At 44.1% G+C, this 20,772-nt stretch overlaps 1 protein-coding gene across 1 annotated transcript in view; it reads left to right on the top strand.

Moving 5' to 3' along the window:
- The first annotated feature begins 8,484 nt into the window (after positions 1-8,484).
- The window catches only part of LOC139763651 (calpain-9-like), a 299,394-nt gene continuing 287,106 nt past the window's right edge, over positions 8,485-20,772 (top strand). The window contains exon 1 of the mRNA XM_071690288.1: positions 8,485-10,622. Within this exon, the coding sequence (XP_071546389.1) occupies positions 10,553-10,622 (70 nt within the window). The 5' untranslated portion in view covers positions 8,485-10,552. The remainder of the gene's footprint in view (positions 10,623-20,772) is intronic.

Here is a 20,772-nt window from a genome sequence, read left to right as displayed (position 1 = left end):
AAGGAGTCACGCGGGGAATGCTCATCCTCCTCGAAGGCTCAGATTGGGGTGCCTAAATGTGTGTGGATGTAACCAAGATGTGAAAAAAGGAGAGATAGGTAGTATGTTAGAGGAAAGGAACCTGGATGTTTTGGCTCTGAGTGAAACGAAGCTCAAGGGTACAGGGGAAGAGTGTTTTGGGAATGTCTTGGGAGTAAAGTCAGGGGTTAGTGAGAGGACAAGAGCAAGGGAAGGAGTAGCAGTACTCCTGAAACATGAGTTGTGGAAGTATGTGATAGAATGTAAGAAAGTAAATTCTCGATTAATATGGGTAAAACTGAAAGTTGATGGAGAGAGATGGGTGATTATTGGTGCATATGCACCTGGGCATGAGAAGAAAGATCATGAGAGGCAAGTGTTTTTGGGAGCAGCTGAATGAGTGTGTTAGTGGTTTTGATGCACGAGACCGGGTTATAGTGTTGGGTGATTTGAATGCAAAGGTGAGTAATGTGGCAGTTGAGGGAATAATCGGTATACATGGGGCGTTCAGTGTTGTAAATGGAAATGGTGAAGAGCTTGTAGATTTATGTGCTGAAAAAGGACTGATGATTGGGAATACCTGGTTTAAAAAGCGAGATATACATAAGTATACTTATGTAAGTAGGAGAGATGGCCAGAGAGCGTTATTGGATTACTTGTTAATTGACAGGCGCGCGAAAGAGAGACTTTTGGATGTTAATGTGCTGAGAGGTGCAACTGGAGGGATGTCTGATCATCATCTTGTGGAGGCTAAGGTGAAGATTTGTATGGGTTTTCAGAAAAGAAGAGTGAATGTTGGGGTGAAGAGGGTGGTGAGAGTAAGTGAGCTTGGGAAGGAGACTTGTGTGAGGAAGTACCAGGAGAGACTGAGTACAGAATGGAAAAAGGTGAGAACAATGGAAGTAAGGGGAGTGGGGGAGGAATGGGATGTATTTAGGGAATCAGTGATGGATTGCGCAAAAGATGCTTGTGGCATGAGAAGAGTGGGAGGTAGGTTGATTAGAAAGGGTAGTGAGTGGTGGGATGAAGAAGTAAGAGTATTAGTGAAAGAGAAGAGAGAGGCATTTGGACGATTTTTGCAGGGAAAAAATGCAATTGAGTGGGAGACGTATAAAAGAAAGAGACAGGAGGTCAAGAGAAAGGTGCAAGAGGTGAAAAAAAGGGCAAATGAGAGTTGGGGTGAGAGAGTATCATTGAATTTTAGGGAGAATAAAAAGATGTTCTGGAAGGAGGTAAATAAAGTGCGTAAGACAAGGGAGCAAATGGGAACTTCAGTGAAGGGCGCAAATGGGGAGGTGATAACAAGTAGTGGTGATGTGAGAAGGAGATGGAGTGAGTATTTTGAAAGTTTGTTGAATGTGTTTGATGATAGAGTGGCAGATATAGGGTGTTTTGGTTGAGGTGGTGTGCAAAGTGCGAGGGTTAGGGAAAATGAGTTGGTAAACCGAGAAGAGGTAGTAAAAGCTTTGCGGAAGATGAAAGCCGACAAGGCAGCAGGTTTGGATGGTATTGCAGTGGAATTTATTAAAAAAGGGGGTGACTGTATTGTTGACTGGTTGGTAAGGTTATTTAATGTGTGTATGACTCATGGTGAGGTGCCTGAGGATTGGCGGAATGCGTGCATAGTGCCATTGTACAAAGTTAAAGGGGAAAAGAGTGAGTGCTCAAATTACAGAGGTATAAGTTTGTTGAGTATTCCTGGCAAATTATATGGGAGGGTATTGATTGAGAGGGTGAAGGCATGTACAGAGCATCAGATTGGGGAAGTGCAGTGTGGTTTCAGAAGTGGTAGAGGATGTGTGGATCAGGTGTTTGCTTTGAAGAATGTATGTGAGAAATACTTAGAAAAGCAAATGGATTTGTATGTAGCATTTATGGATCTGGAGAAGGCATATGATAGAGTTGATAGAGAAGCTCTGTGGAAGGCATTAAGAATATATGGTGTGGGAGGAAAGTTGTTAGAAGCAGTGAAAAGTTTTTATCGAGGATGTAAGGCATGTGTACGTGTAGGAAGAGAGGAAAGTGATTGGTTCTCAGTGAATGTAGGTTTGCGGCAGGGGTGTGTGATGTCTCCATGGTTGTTTAATTTGTTTATGGATGGGGTTGTTAGGGAGGTGAATGCAAGAGTTTTGGAAAGAGGGGCAAGTATGAAGTCTGTTGGGGATGAGAGAGCTTGGGAAGTGAGTCAGTCGTTGTTCGCTGATGATAGAGCGCTGGTGGCTGATTCATGTGAGAAACTGCAGAAGCTGGTGACTGAGTTTGGTAAAGTGTGTGAAAGAAGAAAGTTAAGAGTAAATGTGAATAAGAGCAAGGTTATTAGGTACAGTAGGGTTGAAGGTCAATTCAATTGGGAGGTGAGTTTGAATGGAGAAAAACTGGAGGAAGTGAAGTGTTTTAGATATCTGGGAGTGGATCTGGCAGCGGATGGAACCATGGAAGCGGAAGTGGATCATAGGGTGGGGAGGGGGCGAAAATTCTGGGAGCCTTGAAGAATGTGTGGAAGTCGAGAACATTATCTCGGAAAGCAAAAATGGGTATGTTTGAGGGAATAGTGGTTCCAACAATGTTGTATGGTTGCGAGGCGTGGACTATGGATAGAGTTGTCCGCAGGAGGATGGATGTGCTGGAAATGAGATGTTTGAGGACAATGTGTGGTGTGAGGTGGTTTGATCGAGTAAGTAACGTAAGGGTAAGAGAGATGTGTGGAAATAAAAAGAGCGTGGTTGAGAGAGCAGAAGAGGGTGTTTGGAAATGGTTTGGTCACATGGAGAGAATGAGTGAGGAAAGATTGACCAAGAGGATATATGTGTCGGAGGTGGAGGGAACGAGGAGAAGAGGGAGACCAAATTGGAGGTGGAAAGATGGAGTGAAAAAGATTTTGTGTGATCGGGGCCTGAAAATGCAGGAGGGTGAAAGGAGGGCAAAGAATAGAGTGAATTGGAGCGATGTGGTATACCGGGTTGACGTGCTGTCAGTGGACTGAATCAAGGCATGTGTATGGGGGTGGGTTGGGCCATTTCTTTCGGCTGTTTCCTTGCGCTACCTCACAAACGCGGGAGACAGCGACAAAGCAAAAAAAAAAAAAATAAAAATATATATATATATATATATATATATATATATATATATATATATATATATATATATATTTTTTTTTTTTTTTTTTTTTTATACTTTTTCGCTGTCTCCCGCGTTTGCGAGGTAGCGCAAGGAAACAGACGAAAGAAATGGCCCAACCCCCCCATACACATGTACATACACACGTCCACACACGGAAATATACATACCTACACAGCTTTCCATGGTTTACCCCGGACGCTTCACATGCCTTGATTGAATCCACTGACAGCACGTCAACCCCTGTATACCACATCGCTCCAATTCACTCTATTCCTTGCCCTCCTTTCACCCTCCTGCATGTTCAGGCCCCGATGACAAAATCCTTTTCACTCCATCTTTCCACCTCCAATTTGGTCTCCCTCTTCTCCTCGTTCCCTCCACCTCCGACACATATATCCTCTTGGTCAATCTTTCCTCACTCATTCTCTCCATGTGCCCAAACCATTTCAAAACACCCTCTTCTGCTCTCTCAACCACGCTCTTTTTATTTCCACACATCTCTCTTACCCTTACGTTACTTACTCGATCAAACCACCTCACACCACACATTGTCCTCAAACATCTCATTTCCAGCACATCCATCCTCCTGCGCACAACTCTATCCATAGCCCACGCCTCGCAACCATACAACATTGTTGGAACTACTATTCCTTCAAACATACCCATTTTTGCTTTCCGGGATAATGTTCTCGACTTCTACACATTTTTCAAGGCTCCCAAAATTTTCGCCCCCTCCCCCACCCTATGATCCACTTCCGCTTCCATGGTTCCATCCGCTGACAGATCCACTCCCAGATATCTAAAACACTTCACTTCCTCCAGTTTTTCACCATTCAAACTCACCTCCCAATTGACTTGACCCTCAACCCTACTGTACCTAATGACCTTGCTCTTATTCACATTTACTCTTAACTTTCTTCTTCCACACACTTTACCAAACTCCGTCAGCAGCTTCTGCAGTTTCTCACATGAATCCGCCACCAGCGCTGTATCATCAGCGAACAACAACTGACTCACTTCCCAAGCTCTCTCATCCCCAACAGACTTCATACTTGCCCCTCTCTCCAAGACTCTTGCATTTACCTCCCTAACAACCCCATCCATAAACAAATTAAACAACCATGGAGACATCACACACCCCTGCCGCAAACCTACATTCACTGAGAACCAATCATATATATATATATATATATATATATATATATATATATATATATATATTCTTTTTCTTTTAAACCATCCACCATTTCCCGCATTAGCGAGGTAGCGTTAAGAACTGAGGACTGGGCCTTAGTGGAATATCCTCATCTGGCCCCCCCTCTGTTCCTTCTTTTAGAAAAAAAAAAAAAAAAAAAAAAAAAAAAAAAAAATATATATATATATATATATATATATATATATATATATTTTTTTTTTTTTTTTTTTTTCATACTATTTGCTATTTCCCGCTTTAGCGAGGTAGCGTTAAGAACAGAGAACTGGGCCTTTGAGGGAATATCTTCACCTGACCCCCTGCTCTGTTCCTTCTTTTGGAAAAGTAAAAAAAACAAAAAAAAAAAAAACAAGAGAGGGGAGGATTTCCAGCCACCCGCTGCCTCCCCTTTTAGTCGCCTTCTACGACACGCAGGGAATACGTGGGTAGTATTCTTTCTCCCCTATCCCCAGGGATATATATATATATATATATATATATATATATATATATATATATATATATATATATATATATATATATATATATATATATATATATAATTGCCATTGATTTGCGGCTTCCCTTTTTGTATATAGGAATGACGTCTGCCACTGTCCAGTCCTGCGGGACTATTCCATCATTGAGAGATTTATTGAGAATATAAGTCATCTATTTAGCAGTTTCGTGTTTGACGTTTATGATTACCAATAGATAGAAACGATCAGCGTCTGAACTTTTATTAGTCTTCAGCTCATCTGTTTTAGTACTTCCCTAAGTGTGATGGTAAATTCTGGAGTCGTGTGAGTGCTATTAATCAGTGTCACAAATTTCGTGTCGATGTTTTCTAGCGTAAAAGAGAACTAAACATAGAGAGAGAGAGAGAGAGAGAGAGAGAGAGAGAGAGAGAGAGAGAGAGAGAGAGAGAGAGAGAGAGAGAGAGAGAGAGAGAGAGAGAGAGAGATTTCCAAGAAATTCGAAATATGTTTATCCGAAAAGTTAGTTCACGAAACCACGAAATGGATGATAATGTGAGAATGTGGCTCTACCACCGGGAAACACATGTTTGTGAGGGTGGAGTCTTGGAGCTGTGCGTCAATATTTGACTTTACGGAGGCGGGTGAAGAAAGAATATTTGATATAACTATGACGTCGAACATTTATGTTAGGATGTTGGAAGTGATGCATAACGTGGACAATTGTCCTGAGGGCTACCCCTGGTTATGAAGTGTTTAATAAAGAAAGCATTACATAGTGCCAGTAACATGGATGCACAGGTTTACTGGAGAATTATTAGGTGTGACAGGGAAGTGATGGATTGTATTTGTAAGGATAAAAAACTGGAGTTGAAAAATGGAGAGGAGAGATATCTATTCTAATGGATTTTAGGCATCAATGCTAATCATTCGAAGGAAATTAAGGAAACTTATGTTTCACTTATTTCCATAGAACATGCCTTTAGAGGATTTTTTATCAACTGGCAAGAAAAGGCAAAAAATAATGTTTTTTTTATTTTTGTGTGAGAGGATTGCGGTCAGGGCAATTTAGGCAACAGTACCACGAGACCCCAGTGAAGCCACACCCCATCAGCCAGTAGGGCTCAGGCCCCTCACCTCGTGGGATGATGTCTGGAGCTGGGCAGCAGAAGCTTAGGACCAAACAGTTAAACAAAATCTGTAGTTGTTTGAAAGAGAGAGAGAGAGAGAGAGAGAGAGAGAGAGAGAGAGAGAGAGAGAGAGAGAGAGAGAGAGAGAGAGAGAGAGAGAGAGAGAGAGAGAGAGAGAGAGAGACGCATGAATAGTAGGAGTGGAGAGCGGAAGCAGGGTGACACCTCTAATGAGTATAACATGAGGAAAGTGCACTAACCCTTTACGATCAGTACCGTTATTCAGTGATGATCAGTTTCAGGGCGAGGCCACGATACTCACACACACGCGTATGCGTAACAGACTGATATAGATACACACACACACACACACACACACACACACACACACACACACACACAAATGAGTCAACACAAGCCTGCTCCTGTTCGTGCTTACATGCGCTCGAATCGTTGGCGCGTTAATCGGTCCACACCCACTCCTAGTGTTCATCCTCCCCCTGGTGCGGGTCAATAAATCAATATCTGGCTTTGGTTGTTTGGTTGCTGTGTGTGTGTGTGTGTGTGTGTGTGTGTGTGTCTGTGTGTCTGTGTGGGTGTGTGTGTGTGTGTGTGTGTGTGTGTGTGTGTGTGTAGATAGATAAATAATAGATATAAGACCAATGAATATCAGTTTATTGTATGTAGGCAGCCATCAGCTGAAAATACACAGTTGAGGTGTTACACATATTACAGAACTGTAAGGTTATGATAGTTACTCGTTAACTAAACATACAGGAGCTTAAGACTTGGGTCAGTTGGATATTTCCACACTTTGGATAAGCACATGTGTGAAGTTCATCTAGCTAGATAAGCAAGGTGGTGGGATATTCAGGGATGTTTACAGAGTTAATAGTATGGTATATATATATATATATATATATATATATATATATATATATATATATATATATATATATATATATATTGGAAAGGATCACAATTTTGCGCGTGATGAAGATCTTCCTATGAGTCCACGGGGAAAATGAAAACACGAAAGTTCCCAAGTGCACTTTCGTGTAATAATCACATCATCAGGGGAGACACAAGAGAGAAGTATAACAGTCAGTTGATATACAACGAAGAGACGAAGCTAGGACGCCATTTGGTAAACATGTGATTGTGACAATCACATGGCAGCAGATGGAACCATGGAAGCGGAAGTGAATCATAGGGTGGGGGTGGGGACGAAAATCCTGGGAGTCTTGAAGAATGTTTGGAAGTCGAGAACATTATCTCGGAAAGCAAAAATGGGTATGTTTGAAGGAATAGTGGTTCCAACAATGTTGTATGGTTGCGAGGCGTGGGCTATGGATAGAGTTGTGCGCAGGAGGGTGGATATGCTGGAAATGAGATGTTTGAGGACAGTATGTGGTGTGAGGTGGTTTGATCGAGTAAGTAACGTAAGGGTAAGAGAGATGTGTGGAAATAAAAAGAGCGTGGTTGAGAGAGCAGAAGAGGGTGTTTTGAAATGGTTTGGGTACATGGAGAGAATGGGTGAGGAAAGATCAACCAAGAGGATATATGTGTCGGAGGTTGAGGGAACGAGGAGAAGTGGGAGACCAAATTGGAGGTGGAAAGATGGAGTGAAAAAGATTTTGAGTGATCGGGGCCTGAACATGCTGGAGGGTGAAAGGCGGGCAAGGAATAGAGTGAATTGGATCGATGTGGTCTACCGGGGTCGACGTGCTGTCAATGGATTGAATCAGGGCATGTGAAGCGTCTGAGGTAAACCAGGGAAAGTTCTGTGGGGTCTGGATGTGGAAAGGGGGCTGTGGTTTCGGGCATTATTGCATGACAGCTATAGACTGAGTGTGAACGAATGGGGCCTTTGTTGTCTTTTCCTAGCGCTGCCTCGCACACATGAGGGGGGAGGGGGATGTTATTCCATGTGTGGCGAGGTGGCGATGGGAATGAATAAAGGCAGACAGTGTGAATTGTGTGCATGTGTATATATGTGAGTGTCTGTGTGTGTATGTATATGTGTACATTGAGATGTATGGGTATGTATATTTGCGTGTGTGGACGTGTATGTATATACGTGTGTATGGGGTGGGTTGGGCCATTTCTTTCGTCTGTTTCCTTGCGCTACCTCGCAAACGCGGGAGACAGCGACAAAGCAAATTAAATAAATATAAATATATATATATGTATATATATGTATATATATGTATGACTCATGGTGAGGTGCCTGAGGATTGGCGGAATGCGTGCATAGTGCCATTGTACAAAGGCAAAGGGGATAAGAGTGAGTGCTCAAATTACAGAGGTATAAGTTTGTTGAGTATTCCTGGTAAATTATATGGAAGGGTATTGATTGAGAGGGTGAAGGCATGTACAGAGCATCAGATTGGGGAAGAGCAGTGCGGTTTCAGAAGTGGTAGAGGATGTGTGGATCAGGTGTTTGCTTTGAAGAATGTATGTGAGAAATACTTAGAAAAGCAAATGGATTTGTATGTAGCATTTATGGATCTGGAGAAGGCATATGATAGAGTTGATAGAGATGCTCTGTGGAAGGTATTAAGAATATATGGTGTGGGAGGCAAGTTGTTAGAAGCAGTGAAAAGTTTTTATCGAGGATGTAAGGCATGTGTACGTGTAGGAAGAGAGGAAAGTGATTGGTTCTCAGTGAATATATATATATATATATATATATATATATATATATATATTATGGACCTGATTGAACACTATATTATGAATGGTTACGGTAATAGGAGAAGGAAAGACATGTACATAACTACAAGGTTATGGGACTGGGATATCACATACGCAAAACATTTTCCTTGGAACCCGCAAATAGTAATTACGTCATCACACAGTATTTCCTCTAAAATCTGCGCAAAAATTGCAGACTTTCGCCTTCTGTTATTCATTTCCCTTCGCATATGAAAACCTTGATTCATTGTTGTGTTTGATAAAGCAAAAATCATATGCGGTAGCAGAGACTGAGGATTATCTAATTCTAATACACGATACCAAAATGAAAAGCCGTATTTTCACTTCTTACAAAAAAGGCGTTGAAAACTCCAAAAAAATAGATAAGTGTTGAGTTATATGTATCATGCATTTGTGTTACAGTACGTTTGATGCGTTGCGCATTTATCGTCAATCATAGTAGTAGGAAGTCAACACTTGAACGTACAAACAGCGCTTCTCAAGCTCTCATCTATTAAGTTCCGCACCTGGATTACTGCAGGGGAGTCTTCCGGGGTCTGGCTTTAATGGGCGATCTTTCTTGCTCCCCTTCGTTGGTGGGCGGCAAGGAAGCAAGACTTCTTAGGTGGTGGGGAAGCTTAGCGCAGGGAGGGAAGGTCGATCATCGAACAGCGAATTTTATTCGCTTACAAGTTCACAATTTTGAGAGACTCACTATTCTTCAGTCGTGAGTTCAGTTTGTTTGAGGAACGACCCAAGTGTGCTGAATTGGTTCAGACTTATGAGGTGGATAGATGAAGAATGACAAAGATAATCTATATCTAAGAAGTAGAGGGAACAAAGGAGCAGAAGAATGGAAGGATGGCTTATGTACCTGGCTGTATAGTTCTTGATGTGAATGGTCAGCCTCCAAGTGGTGCGAGGGAAATTAATGCATCATCATCCCGGAGGAGCTGAATTAACAGTTTGTGGGAAAATCATTTGCAAGGCGATCTCTCTTGGTGATAGAGTTTACTTCAGTAATGAATCATTTGGTGTGGGTTATGAATATGCTGCAATATTACTTCAGTTGATTACATGTGCATCCTGCCTCATAGAATAATTCGAATTCTTAACTCCGTTAGAAATTACATTGAATGATTGTTTTCCAATGTGCCTTCGGAAAAAGTATATGCAGTAAGAGTGTTAGTTTTGGAAAACTGTAGAAATACATTGGAATTACAAATATTTGTATGTTGTGCATAACATGTAAATATATCCCAAGTAAAGAATATACTAAGTGATAAAGTCAGCTGATGGAAGCTAGGTGTCTCAAAATGCAAAAAAAAGAAAAGTGGTAAAAGGTGAAATCAGAAGCCGGCTGTACGATTAGGGGTTAAAAAAGTTCTCCGTGGCAAGGCAAAGCAAGTGACCCCTGGAGTGTGTGAGGCTACCATGACGGTCACAGGGATCATTGCCTTCCGTTGGCCAGAGTAACTGAGCATAACTACTCTGGTACGAGGTTGATATGACGGCATCAGGTGACACCAGCCAGCCTGCCTTACAGGATACAACCGAAAAAATCAGAGGATGATTATGAGATCAAAATTTCAAATAAAGGGGTTACCAAAAATCAGAGTAAAAAAGAAAGATCAAGAAACAGCCGCGGTAGAGAGTGAATGATAATCAACAGTGAAGTGTGGAAAATATCAAACGGTGCAGTGTGCGGTAGAGTCGTGTAGGGAGGAGTGGATAGCGGGAGTGCCAGTTAAGTGGGACGAGATGGTGTACTGATAAGGACGAGGGAGGGTGAGGGCCGTGTTACCTGTGGATGAGGAGAAGGAGGAGGAGGAAGAGGAGAAGGAGGTAGACTGTGATAGGAGGAGCGTGTGGAAGAAGCGGGGGAAGTAGGGGCGGTGCCGGAGGCGGCAGCCCGCGTCATGGCTCGGGTGCTCTCCACCAGGTACCGCAACAAGGAGCACCAGAGGCAGAGAATAGTTCCGTCAAGAGGTAAGTCTCCTTAACAAAATTTTGGTTCATTTCCTATATAAACGTACTGGCTCACAAATGTTTCATAGATGAATCAAACATTTGATTTTTTTTTGTGTCGCAGATTTAAGTCCTTCTCGTTTCAAATGAGCACCAAGATTTAGAATCGGGAAGCGAGTCCCCTCAGTTTCAAGTAAAGACCTTATAAGTATGAAATCCACTTTTATCGTCTTTCTCTATTCTCAGTTGAAAGCCTTTTGATATACTGCAAACTTGTTATTAGTAATGTAAAACCATTACTTGGTTCAGTCCATTCAATTGTGTCTATCTGCTAGTAGCCGCTGACAACAGAACAAACCAAACCAGTATCTGCTTTTGAAGTTGATTATAGAAAAGGACTTGCATATAGCTATAATGGTTCACATATTTTTTACGGAAGAGGTAATCATACATTTAGTATATCAAGTAAAGGTTACCTTTTGCATAAGGTTAATGTTTCCACACCAGTTGAATCCTCCTTGAAAAGTTTATCCTCCTCCAGGCCATTACTAGGGTCAGAGGTAAAATAAGAGGGCAGAGGAACCACCACACTTGCCTTCCGGACAGGTTATTGCTCTCTACACTTTACGTTAAGAGATCTAATCCCTTCAGCTGGTTTTCACTAGAGGACTATGTCTTCCACAATTTGCAATATGGATAACTATGCAAGAGGCGATCTCACCGTTTTACCTTTATTGCGATACTGGTGACATGTAACTACTCTACAACCCCCACATCATTTGTTGCGAGGACCCTGCGCTCTATGCTATGATAATGTTAGTCATGGCTACGCACACCCCGTTGTGAGTAGGGATTCCCATGAGTATAGCTTTAGGGAATCTCTCTTGCCAAGCTGCAAGTCTTCCCACAGAGATTCTCTTATGCCTAAGAATTGGAGACGTCTTATTTCTATAATTAGATAGTCCTGTCTCGTTTGGCTACAAGGATTTTCCTCTCCCTGAATGTCAAGAATAGAATTCCATGATTGGCTTCGTGATACTTATTTGTGCCTGGTTACACGAGAATCTTTGTCTTTACCAACGGCGTATTCCTCATGTCTTATTGCTGGTTGTGAGGATCCCTTTGTATCTGAAACTTGGGAACTCCCTCTTGCTGCTCGTGGAGAACCACATGTGCCTAGTTCTAGGACCTCAGAGTATCCGCTCCATCCTGGCTGTGAGGAGCCTTTCATGCCTGACTACGAAGAACTCTGTACCTGGTCGTTACGTGTGTTCTCTGATACTTTCATATTAGGCTGTAGAGAACTGTTGTTCCAGATTGCATAAATCCTCCCATGTTCAGTTGTCGCAAATCCCTCGCTCTTAAGATGTGGATCTCTATGCGAACGTTTGTTTGAAGCCTTTGGGTAAGATCCGGAAACCCTGGTGCCTGGCTGTGGTGGCCCCTCGTACCTTGCTTATGGGGCTTTTCGTTCCTAGCTGCTTAGAGCCTTTGTGCCTGACTGCTGGGATCTCTGGTTCTCTGAAAAGATGACACCCCCATATCTGGCCGAGGACACCCTTGTGCCGAGTTGTGTAAATGTCCTTGTCATGGCTGTGTGGAATCCGTTGCTCCTGGCTAGTGGCTGGGGAAGCCGCTGCTGCTGGCTAGTGGTTAAGGTTCATGGGGTGGCTGTGAAGAACTCGTTGCACCTGGCAGGTGATTAACTTTCATGTATGGCTGCGAGTAACCGTTGCTCCTGGCTAGTGATCAACCTCATGCCTGGCTTAGTAAAATCCTTCGTATCTCGTTAAGAGGCACCCATCGTGCCAGTCTGTGGTTGTCTCGGTTGTAGAGCACCATGGTTGTTTGGCTGCCGGATAACCCTTCGTGCTTATTGGTGGTTAGCGCCAATACCTGGACAGGGATCAATCCTAGTAACTCAGTTGAGTTGTTAGACTCTGGTGCCTGACTCCCAGCAGCCAAGCATCCTTGTAGATGGTTAAGGATTGAGCATCATACCTGCCTCAGGGTTAATCATCAACCCCGGGTAGCTGTTCACCCTCGTGCATGGTTAACTGGCCAACCTGTCTGGGGAGTCAACCTCATACCTCCACTGGTTACCTTGTTTGGGAGGTAATCCTCGAGCGTGGTGAAAAGTTTACTCTCGACCATAGGTGAAAGTTAACCCTCCTGCCTAGATGAAAGCTAACCATCGTCCATGTAGGGTTAAGGCTAGTTCCTGGCCTGTGGACTCGCGCGTGGCTGGAAGTTAACCTCGCGTGAGGCTGGGAGCTAACCTTCGTGTATGGCTGGGAGTTCACCCTCGTGTGTGACTGGGAGTTAACCTTGTAGTATGACTGGGAGTTAACCCTGGAGTATGACTGGGAGTTAACCTTCGTGTATGGCTCGGAGTTAACCCTCGTGTGAGGCTAGGAGTTAACCCTAGTGTGATGATAGGAGTCAACCTTCACGTCTGGCCAAGGATTAGCCCTCACCCCCTTTGTGACTCGTGTAATCCTTTTGCGCTACCGCTCCCAGGATGAGCATGAGGTGCACAATAAATTTGCCGGGGACACTGGCACAGATCAATCAGTCAATCCTGATTGTGGGTCAACCCTTATGTCATGTTCAGAGTTTACACTCATGCTAATGTATACTCGTGTCAGGTTCAAAGTTTACTCTCGTGCCAATATACGATCTAATCTGGGTCAGGGTTTACACACGTGTCAGGTTCAGGGTATAAACTCGTGCCAGGTTCAAGTTACACACTCGCTCCTGGCACACAGTATACAATCATGCCAGGTTTATGGTATAAACTCATGCCAGGTTTATGGTATAAACTCATGCCAGGTTCATGGTATACACTCGTGCCTGGGTCAAGATAAACGCTCGTGCTAGGCTCATGATATACTCTCGTGCCAGTTTCAAGGTATACGCTCGGGCCAGGTTCATGGTATACGCTCGTGCCTTGGTCAAGACAGACGCTCGTGCCTGGATGGGGTTAACCATCGTACCTCGTTAGTGATGAATGTTCTTATCGTGTCGAGATCCACCGTCGCGCCTGGCTCGGGGTAACCCCCGCTTCAAGCTGTGTTAAAGACAACATTCTCCCGGCTTGTTGAACTCATCCTCTCCTGACTACCCCTGAGCTCCTGACTAAAACATACCAAACAATATGAATTAAAAAAGAAAATAGAGAAATCATTTTTTCCACATGTCAGTCATGGCAGTCAAAAGAAAGGCTTAGATACCTCAGGATGAGCAACTCGCCCATGACTCGGCAGGGACGAGTTTATTGACGGAGATACTTTGAATATGTTTCAGAATACATCAAACTATGTGCACTGCTCCTCATGGTATTTTTTCATTTTACATATTTCTTTGGTTGTTCATTTGCGTTGTTTAGGTATAGAACGTCAAAGGCAATTCATGTTCGTCAAATGTTTCAGGTTTGCGTATATTTCCAATCACACCTTGTAAGGCTGGGTATTGTCAGCCGTATTACCTTAAACTCCCCTGCCTACTCATATCCCTTCATTGACATTTTTGGTTTCCTTATTTGAATGAAAATTCTAGATGCTTTGTTAGACGATATTACCTCTGCTTTGTTAGACAATATTACCTTTGCTTTGTTAGGCAATATTACCTCTGCTATGTTAGACAATATTACCTCTGCTTTATTAAGCAATATTACCTCTGCTTTGTTAGACAATATTTCCTCTGCTTTGTTAGACGATATTACCTCTACTTTGTTCGACGATATTACCTCTGCTTTGTTAGACGGTATTACCTCTGCTTCGTTAGACGATATTACCTCTGCTTTGTTAGACAATATTACCTCTGCTTTGGTTTCTCAGGCTCGAGATCGTGTTGGCACGCAGTCAACTGCAGTAACATTTCCATGACTCATCATCCATGACTCATCATCCATGACGCATCATCCTGCGCTTGATGATTCATCATCCTGCACTTGATGATTCATCATCCTGCACTTGATGACTCATCATCCTGCACTTGATATATATCGTGAAACTCAACTTGGGTGCAATAACTTCTTCCCTTGAAGGATAACAGTGAATCAGTAGGAGTCTGAGGACACATGTACTTATCTATATTCCCAAGTGTGCTGTTACGCGTTGTTGTAGATCAATGCCATGATGGGCTCACCTTACGTTAGACCTTAAGATACGAGGATTAAAAGCCTCATGCTGCACTACCTTCCTGCAGCAACTACCTTACTTCAACCACTTATTCACAACAACCACTACCTCACGGCAACTACTACCTCACTGCAGCCATTACCTTACTACTTCACTACTTCACGTAGGTTACAACCTCTCCGTAGCTACAGTCTCACTGTATCAATTACCTCCCTTGAGCCACTTCCTTCTTGAAGCTGCCATTTTACTGCTCTTCTGTAAATAAGAAACATTTCACTAACACTGTTACTTTTCATATTTACTTCATAAACTAAGAAGTGATTTCATACATTCATTCACGCCGGAACACAAGTCTTTTCTGCTGCCGAATGTATTTTGCCTGCCACAGTTACCTCCTCTTAGTTGTCAGTTCGGGATAATTGAGAAACATCAAAACCAGCATACCTGTAGCACAAAACTTTAATTTTGAACAAATCCAATTTTCGCGTGGATTATGGTATTACAACATATTTCATAAGGTTCTGATTGCTGCCTCCTTCATGCGAGTTCATCACTTAACTCTCGGTATCGCCCTCGCTTGTCATCCATGTACGTGGCACCCACTGTCCAAGTACGTGGCACCCACTGTCCATGTACGTGCCACCTACTGTCCATGTGCGTGCCACCCACTGTCCATGTGCGTGCCACCCACTGTTCATGTACGTGCCACCCACTGTCCATGTACGTACCACCCACTGTCCATGTACGTACCACCCACTGTCCATGTACATGCCACCCACTGTCCACGTACGTGCCACCCACTGAACATGTGCGTGCCACCTATTGTCCATGTACGTGCCACCCACTGTCCATGTACATGCCACCCACTGTCCACGTACGTGCCACCAACAGTATATGTGCGTGCCACCTACTGTCCACGTACGTGCCAATCACTGTCCATATACGTAACACCCACTGTCCATGTGCGTGCCACCCACTGTCCATGTACGTGCCACCCACTATCTATGTACGTGCCACCTACTGTCCATGTACGTGCCACCCACTGTCCATGTACATGCCACCCACTGTCCATGTACGTGCCACCCACTATCCATGTGCGTGCCACCCACTGTCCATGTACCTGCCACCTATTGTCCATGTGCGTGCCGCCCACTGTTCATGTACGTGCCACCCACTGTCCATGTACATGCCACCCACTGTCCATGTACCTGCCACCTATTGTCCATGTGCGTGCCACCCACTGTCCATGTACCTGCCACCTATTGTCCATGTGCGTGCCACCCACTGTCCATGTACCTGCCACCTATTGTCCATGTGCGTGCCGCCCACTGTTCATGTACGTGCCACCCACTGTCCATGTACATGCCACCCACTGTCCATGTACGTGCCACCCACTATCCATGTGCGTGCCACCCACTGTCCATGTACCTGCCACCTATTGTCCATGTGCGTACCGCCCACTGTTCATGTACGTACCACCTACTGCTACCCTGCTACCCGGTCTCGCTGCCACTCTCTATTCACCACTCCTGCCATCCACCACCCTGGTCTAGGTAGAAGCCAGGCTACCTGGGGTCGAGATAGACGCCATGTTGCCTGAGTTCCAATTGAAAGCTAAGCACTCTGAGTTGTAGATAGAAGCCAAACAACTTGGGGGCCAGGTAGAAGCCACTCATTATCCAGTACTGCCACCCGCCCACCAAGCATCGTCCCTGTCATGTACACAAACAGTCCTATTCTACCCACTGACCACCCACCCCTCCCTGCTACTACCCACCATCCACCACCCACTCCCATAGACGCCTACTTCTCAGCGAAAGGTCATGTCACGTTGGACACACCACTTCTAAAACGACCAGAAAAGTTAAACATTTTTAGATTCAGCTAATACTTAGACTGGTGACATGCTAGGAACACCAGATGCAGTTGGCAAATTCGGTGAGCTCTACGCGCTAGCCTTGCCTAATGACAAAATCTTATCATTTTGGAAATGATTAATCCCTACCACCCACCACCTGGCCCCATTAACACAAATTACCATGAATCCTTGCTAACCATCGCCCAGCCCTGCCTCTATCTGCCAGTCACCATCCTTGTCACCCACACCTACGCCCCATCACCTTACGCCACCCATCGGTCTTCTTGCTTCCTTCCATCATTTACCTAGTAACACTGACCCGTTGTCACTTACCCCTCACAGCTATATCACTCATTATCCGGCTACACTGGAAGCTACAGTCCAGATCATCCAACACAACTGCCGCCCTCTATCGGCCACCCCGGCTCTATAACCACCCACTAACCAGCATCCCTGCCAGTCACCTACTGGTCCTGCACCACTACCCTGATACCATTCAATACCTACCATCCCTCTCACCCATCACTTGCTATCTACCATCCCCCACCAATGATTATCGTTGTCAACCATCCCTTCCTACCATTCTCGCATCCGCTGCCACCTTTCACCTGCCACCTCTGTCATCCATTACCCTGCTACCACTCATCCGCACAACCAACCTCCCTATCATCCAGTGTCCCGATACCAACCACCCCACTCACCGTAGTAATACCCTCAGCCATCGCCCCGAGCGCTGCCATTCTTCACCCCACCATTCAAGGGACCCACTACCTGACCATACTGCTGCCAGTAACACAGCATCCCTTCCACCATCCACGTTGCCACTCGCTTCTCAGTTCTTCAAACACTCATCATCCATCCCAACCAGTCAGTATTCGCCATCAGGCCAGGATAACTTATCATCCACTGTACCACCCACCCACCACGCAGCTGCTCTGCCATCCATCATCCTCCATTTGACCATGCAACCACTCGCCATTCACCGTCCCCTGCTAGAACATATGACTGAAGGCCTCTTAGTGCAAGATAACTTTCGTAATACTGAGGATCATCTTTGTCTATTGCACTCCTCGGGCACATGTGTTGTTGAAGGTCCAGAAAACGAGGTGGCAATAAATTTTTGTCTAGAATTTAGCCAAGATAACGATAAGGAGATTCATCACTTCAACTGACAATACACACACACACACACACACACACACACACACACACACACACACACACACACACACACACACATCAAAACGTCTACGTAAAAGTGAGCTCCACTTTAGAAAAGGTAGGGCGGACTGTGTTTATTTGAATTACCAGAAATAATTTGACACTACGAAGACATGAACTTGATAAGAAAGTTGGATCTTCAGGCAGAAACAAGGAGACACCTTTGATAGATGCAAATTGCATTAGTGGATGTGAACATAGGAAGCATATCAGATTCATCTTTCTCGAAATGGTGCAGTACGGTAGAGCAGAATTCAGTTATGGGACAGTTGTTCTCCTCGATCGATATGAATGACCTGCAGGAAGGAATCTGTTTACGGGTAAGACCAAGGTCATAAGGAAGTAGAGAGTGATGGGGATTGCATCGGCTTACAAGGAGACCTACTCGAACTTCAAAGCTGGACTGAAACATGATTATTGAAATTCAGAGTAAATTTAATACTGTGGGACACAGTGAAGGAAGGCCTATACACGAATATTATGTACCACTCCTGCGAGAATCTGTGTTCAAAAAGGAGCTAGGAGTTAGCGTTGTACTTAAACTATCGGCAGAGCCCCACCTTGTAAGAACTGTAAGCAATGCAAACTGTGTACTGGCGAATATTAGAGGACCTGGGAAGTGATTCACTTGTTGTTTGTCGATGATACAGCATTGCTTGTTGATTCGAACGAAAACTGCAGGCTTTGGTGACTGAGTTAGTAAGAGTGTGTGAAAGGAGAAAGTTGAGACTAAATGTGAATAAGAGCAAGGTTATGGAAGGTTAAGGAAGCGGAAATGAGTCACAGGGTGGGGAAGGGGGCGAAGGTTCTTGGAGCGATGAAGAATGTGTGGAAGGAGAGCGTTATCACGGGGAGCAAAAATGGGTATGTTTGAAGGAATAGTGGTTCGAACATTGTTATATGTTTGCGAGGCATGGACTATAGATAGGGTTGTACGAGAGGGTAGACGTGCTGGCAATGAAATGTCTGAGGACAGTATGTGGTGTAAAGTGATTTGATTGAGTAATGAAAAGGTAAGAGAGATATGTGGAAACAAAAAGAGTGTGGTTAAGAGCGCAGAAGAAGGTGTGCTGAAATGGTTTGGAAACATGGAGAGAATGAGTTGGGAAAGGTTGGCAAAGAGGATATATGTGTCAGAGGTGGAGGGAACAAGGAGAAGCGGGAGACTAATTTGGAGGTGGAAGATATGGAGTGAAAACATACAGGAGGGTGAAAGGCATGCAAAGAATAGAGTGAATTGAAACGATGTGATATACCGGGGTCGATGTGCTGTCATTGGACAGAACCAGGGCATGTGAAAGGTCTGGGGTAAGCTATGGAAAAGTCTCTGGGGCCTAGATGTGGATAGGGAGCTGTGGTTTCGGTGGATTACACATGACAGCTAGAGACTGAGTGTGAAATGTGGCCTTTTTTGTATGGTTTCCTGTCGCTACCTCGTTGAAGCAGGGGGTAGCGATGCTGTTTCCTGTGGGGCAGGGTATCATCGAGAATAGATGAAGGCAAACAAGTATGAATATGTACATGTGTATATATGTATATGTATGTGCATGTGCATACATATGTATGTATATATGCGTGTATGGGCGTTACATATATATATATATATATATATATATATATATATATATATATATATATATATATATATATATATATATATATATATATATCATTTATTTATTTTATTATTTTGCTTTGTCGCTGTCTCCCGCGTTAGCGAGGTAGCGCAAGGAAACAGACGAAAGAATGGCCCAACCCGCCCACATACACATGTATACACATACACGTCCACACACGCAAATATACATACCTATACATCTCAATGTACACATATATATACACACACAGACATATACATATATACACATGTACATAATTCATACTGTCTGCCTTTTATTTGTTCCCATCGCCACCTCGCCACACATGGAATAACAACCCCCTACCCCCTCATGTGTGCGAGGTAGCGCTAGGAAAAGACACCAAAGGCCCCATTCGTTCACACTCAGTCTCTAGCTGTCATGTAATAATGCACCGAAACCACAGCTCCCTTTCCACATCCAGGCCCCACACACTTTCCATGGTTTACCCCAGACGCTTCACATGCCCTGGTTCAATCCACTGACAGCACGTCGACCCCGGTATACCACATCGCTCCAATTCACTCTATTCCTTGCACGCCTTTCACCCTCCTGCATGTTCAGGCCCCGATCACTCAAAATCTCTTTCACTCCATCTTTCCACCTCCAATTTGGTCTCCCACTTCTCCTCGTTCCCTCCACCTCCGACACATATATCCTCTTGGTCAATCTTTCCTCACTCATTCTCTCCATGTGCCCAAACCACTTCAAAACACCCTCTTCTGCTCTCTCAACCACGCTCTTTTTATTTCCACACATCTCTCTTACCCTTACGTTACTCACTCGATCAAACCACCTCACACCACACACTGTCCTCAAACATCTCATTTCCAGCACATCCATCCTCCTGCGCACAATTCTATCCATAGCCCACGCCTCGCAACCATACAACATTGTTGGAACCACTATTCCTTCAAACATACCCATTTTTGCTTTCCGAGATAATGTTCTCGACTTCCACACATTCTTCAAGGCCCCCAGAATTTTCGCCCCCTCCCCCACCCTATGATCCACTTCCGCTTCCATGGTTCCATCCGCTGCCAGATCCACTCCCAGATATCTAAAACACTTCACTTCCTCCAGTTCTTCTCCATTCAAACTCACCTCCCAATTGACTTGACCCTCAACCCTACTGTACCTAATAACCTTGCTCTTATTCACATTTACTCTTAACTTTCTTCTTTCACACACTTTACCAAACTCAGTCACCAGCTTCTGCAGTTTCTCACATGAATCAGCCACCAGCGCTGTATCATCAGCGAACAACAACTGACTCACTTCCCAAGCTCTCTCATCCCCAACAGACTTCATAC

This window comes from Panulirus ornatus, chromosome 1 (assembly GCF_036320965.1).
Source record: "Panulirus ornatus isolate Po-2019 chromosome 1, ASM3632096v1, whole genome shotgun sequence".
NCBI classification, from domain to species: domain Eukaryota; kingdom Metazoa; phylum Arthropoda; class Malacostraca; order Decapoda; family Palinuridae; genus Panulirus; species Panulirus ornatus.
Note: the sequence above shows the minus strand (reverse complement) of the source record. Positions and strands in the feature narration are given on the sequence as shown.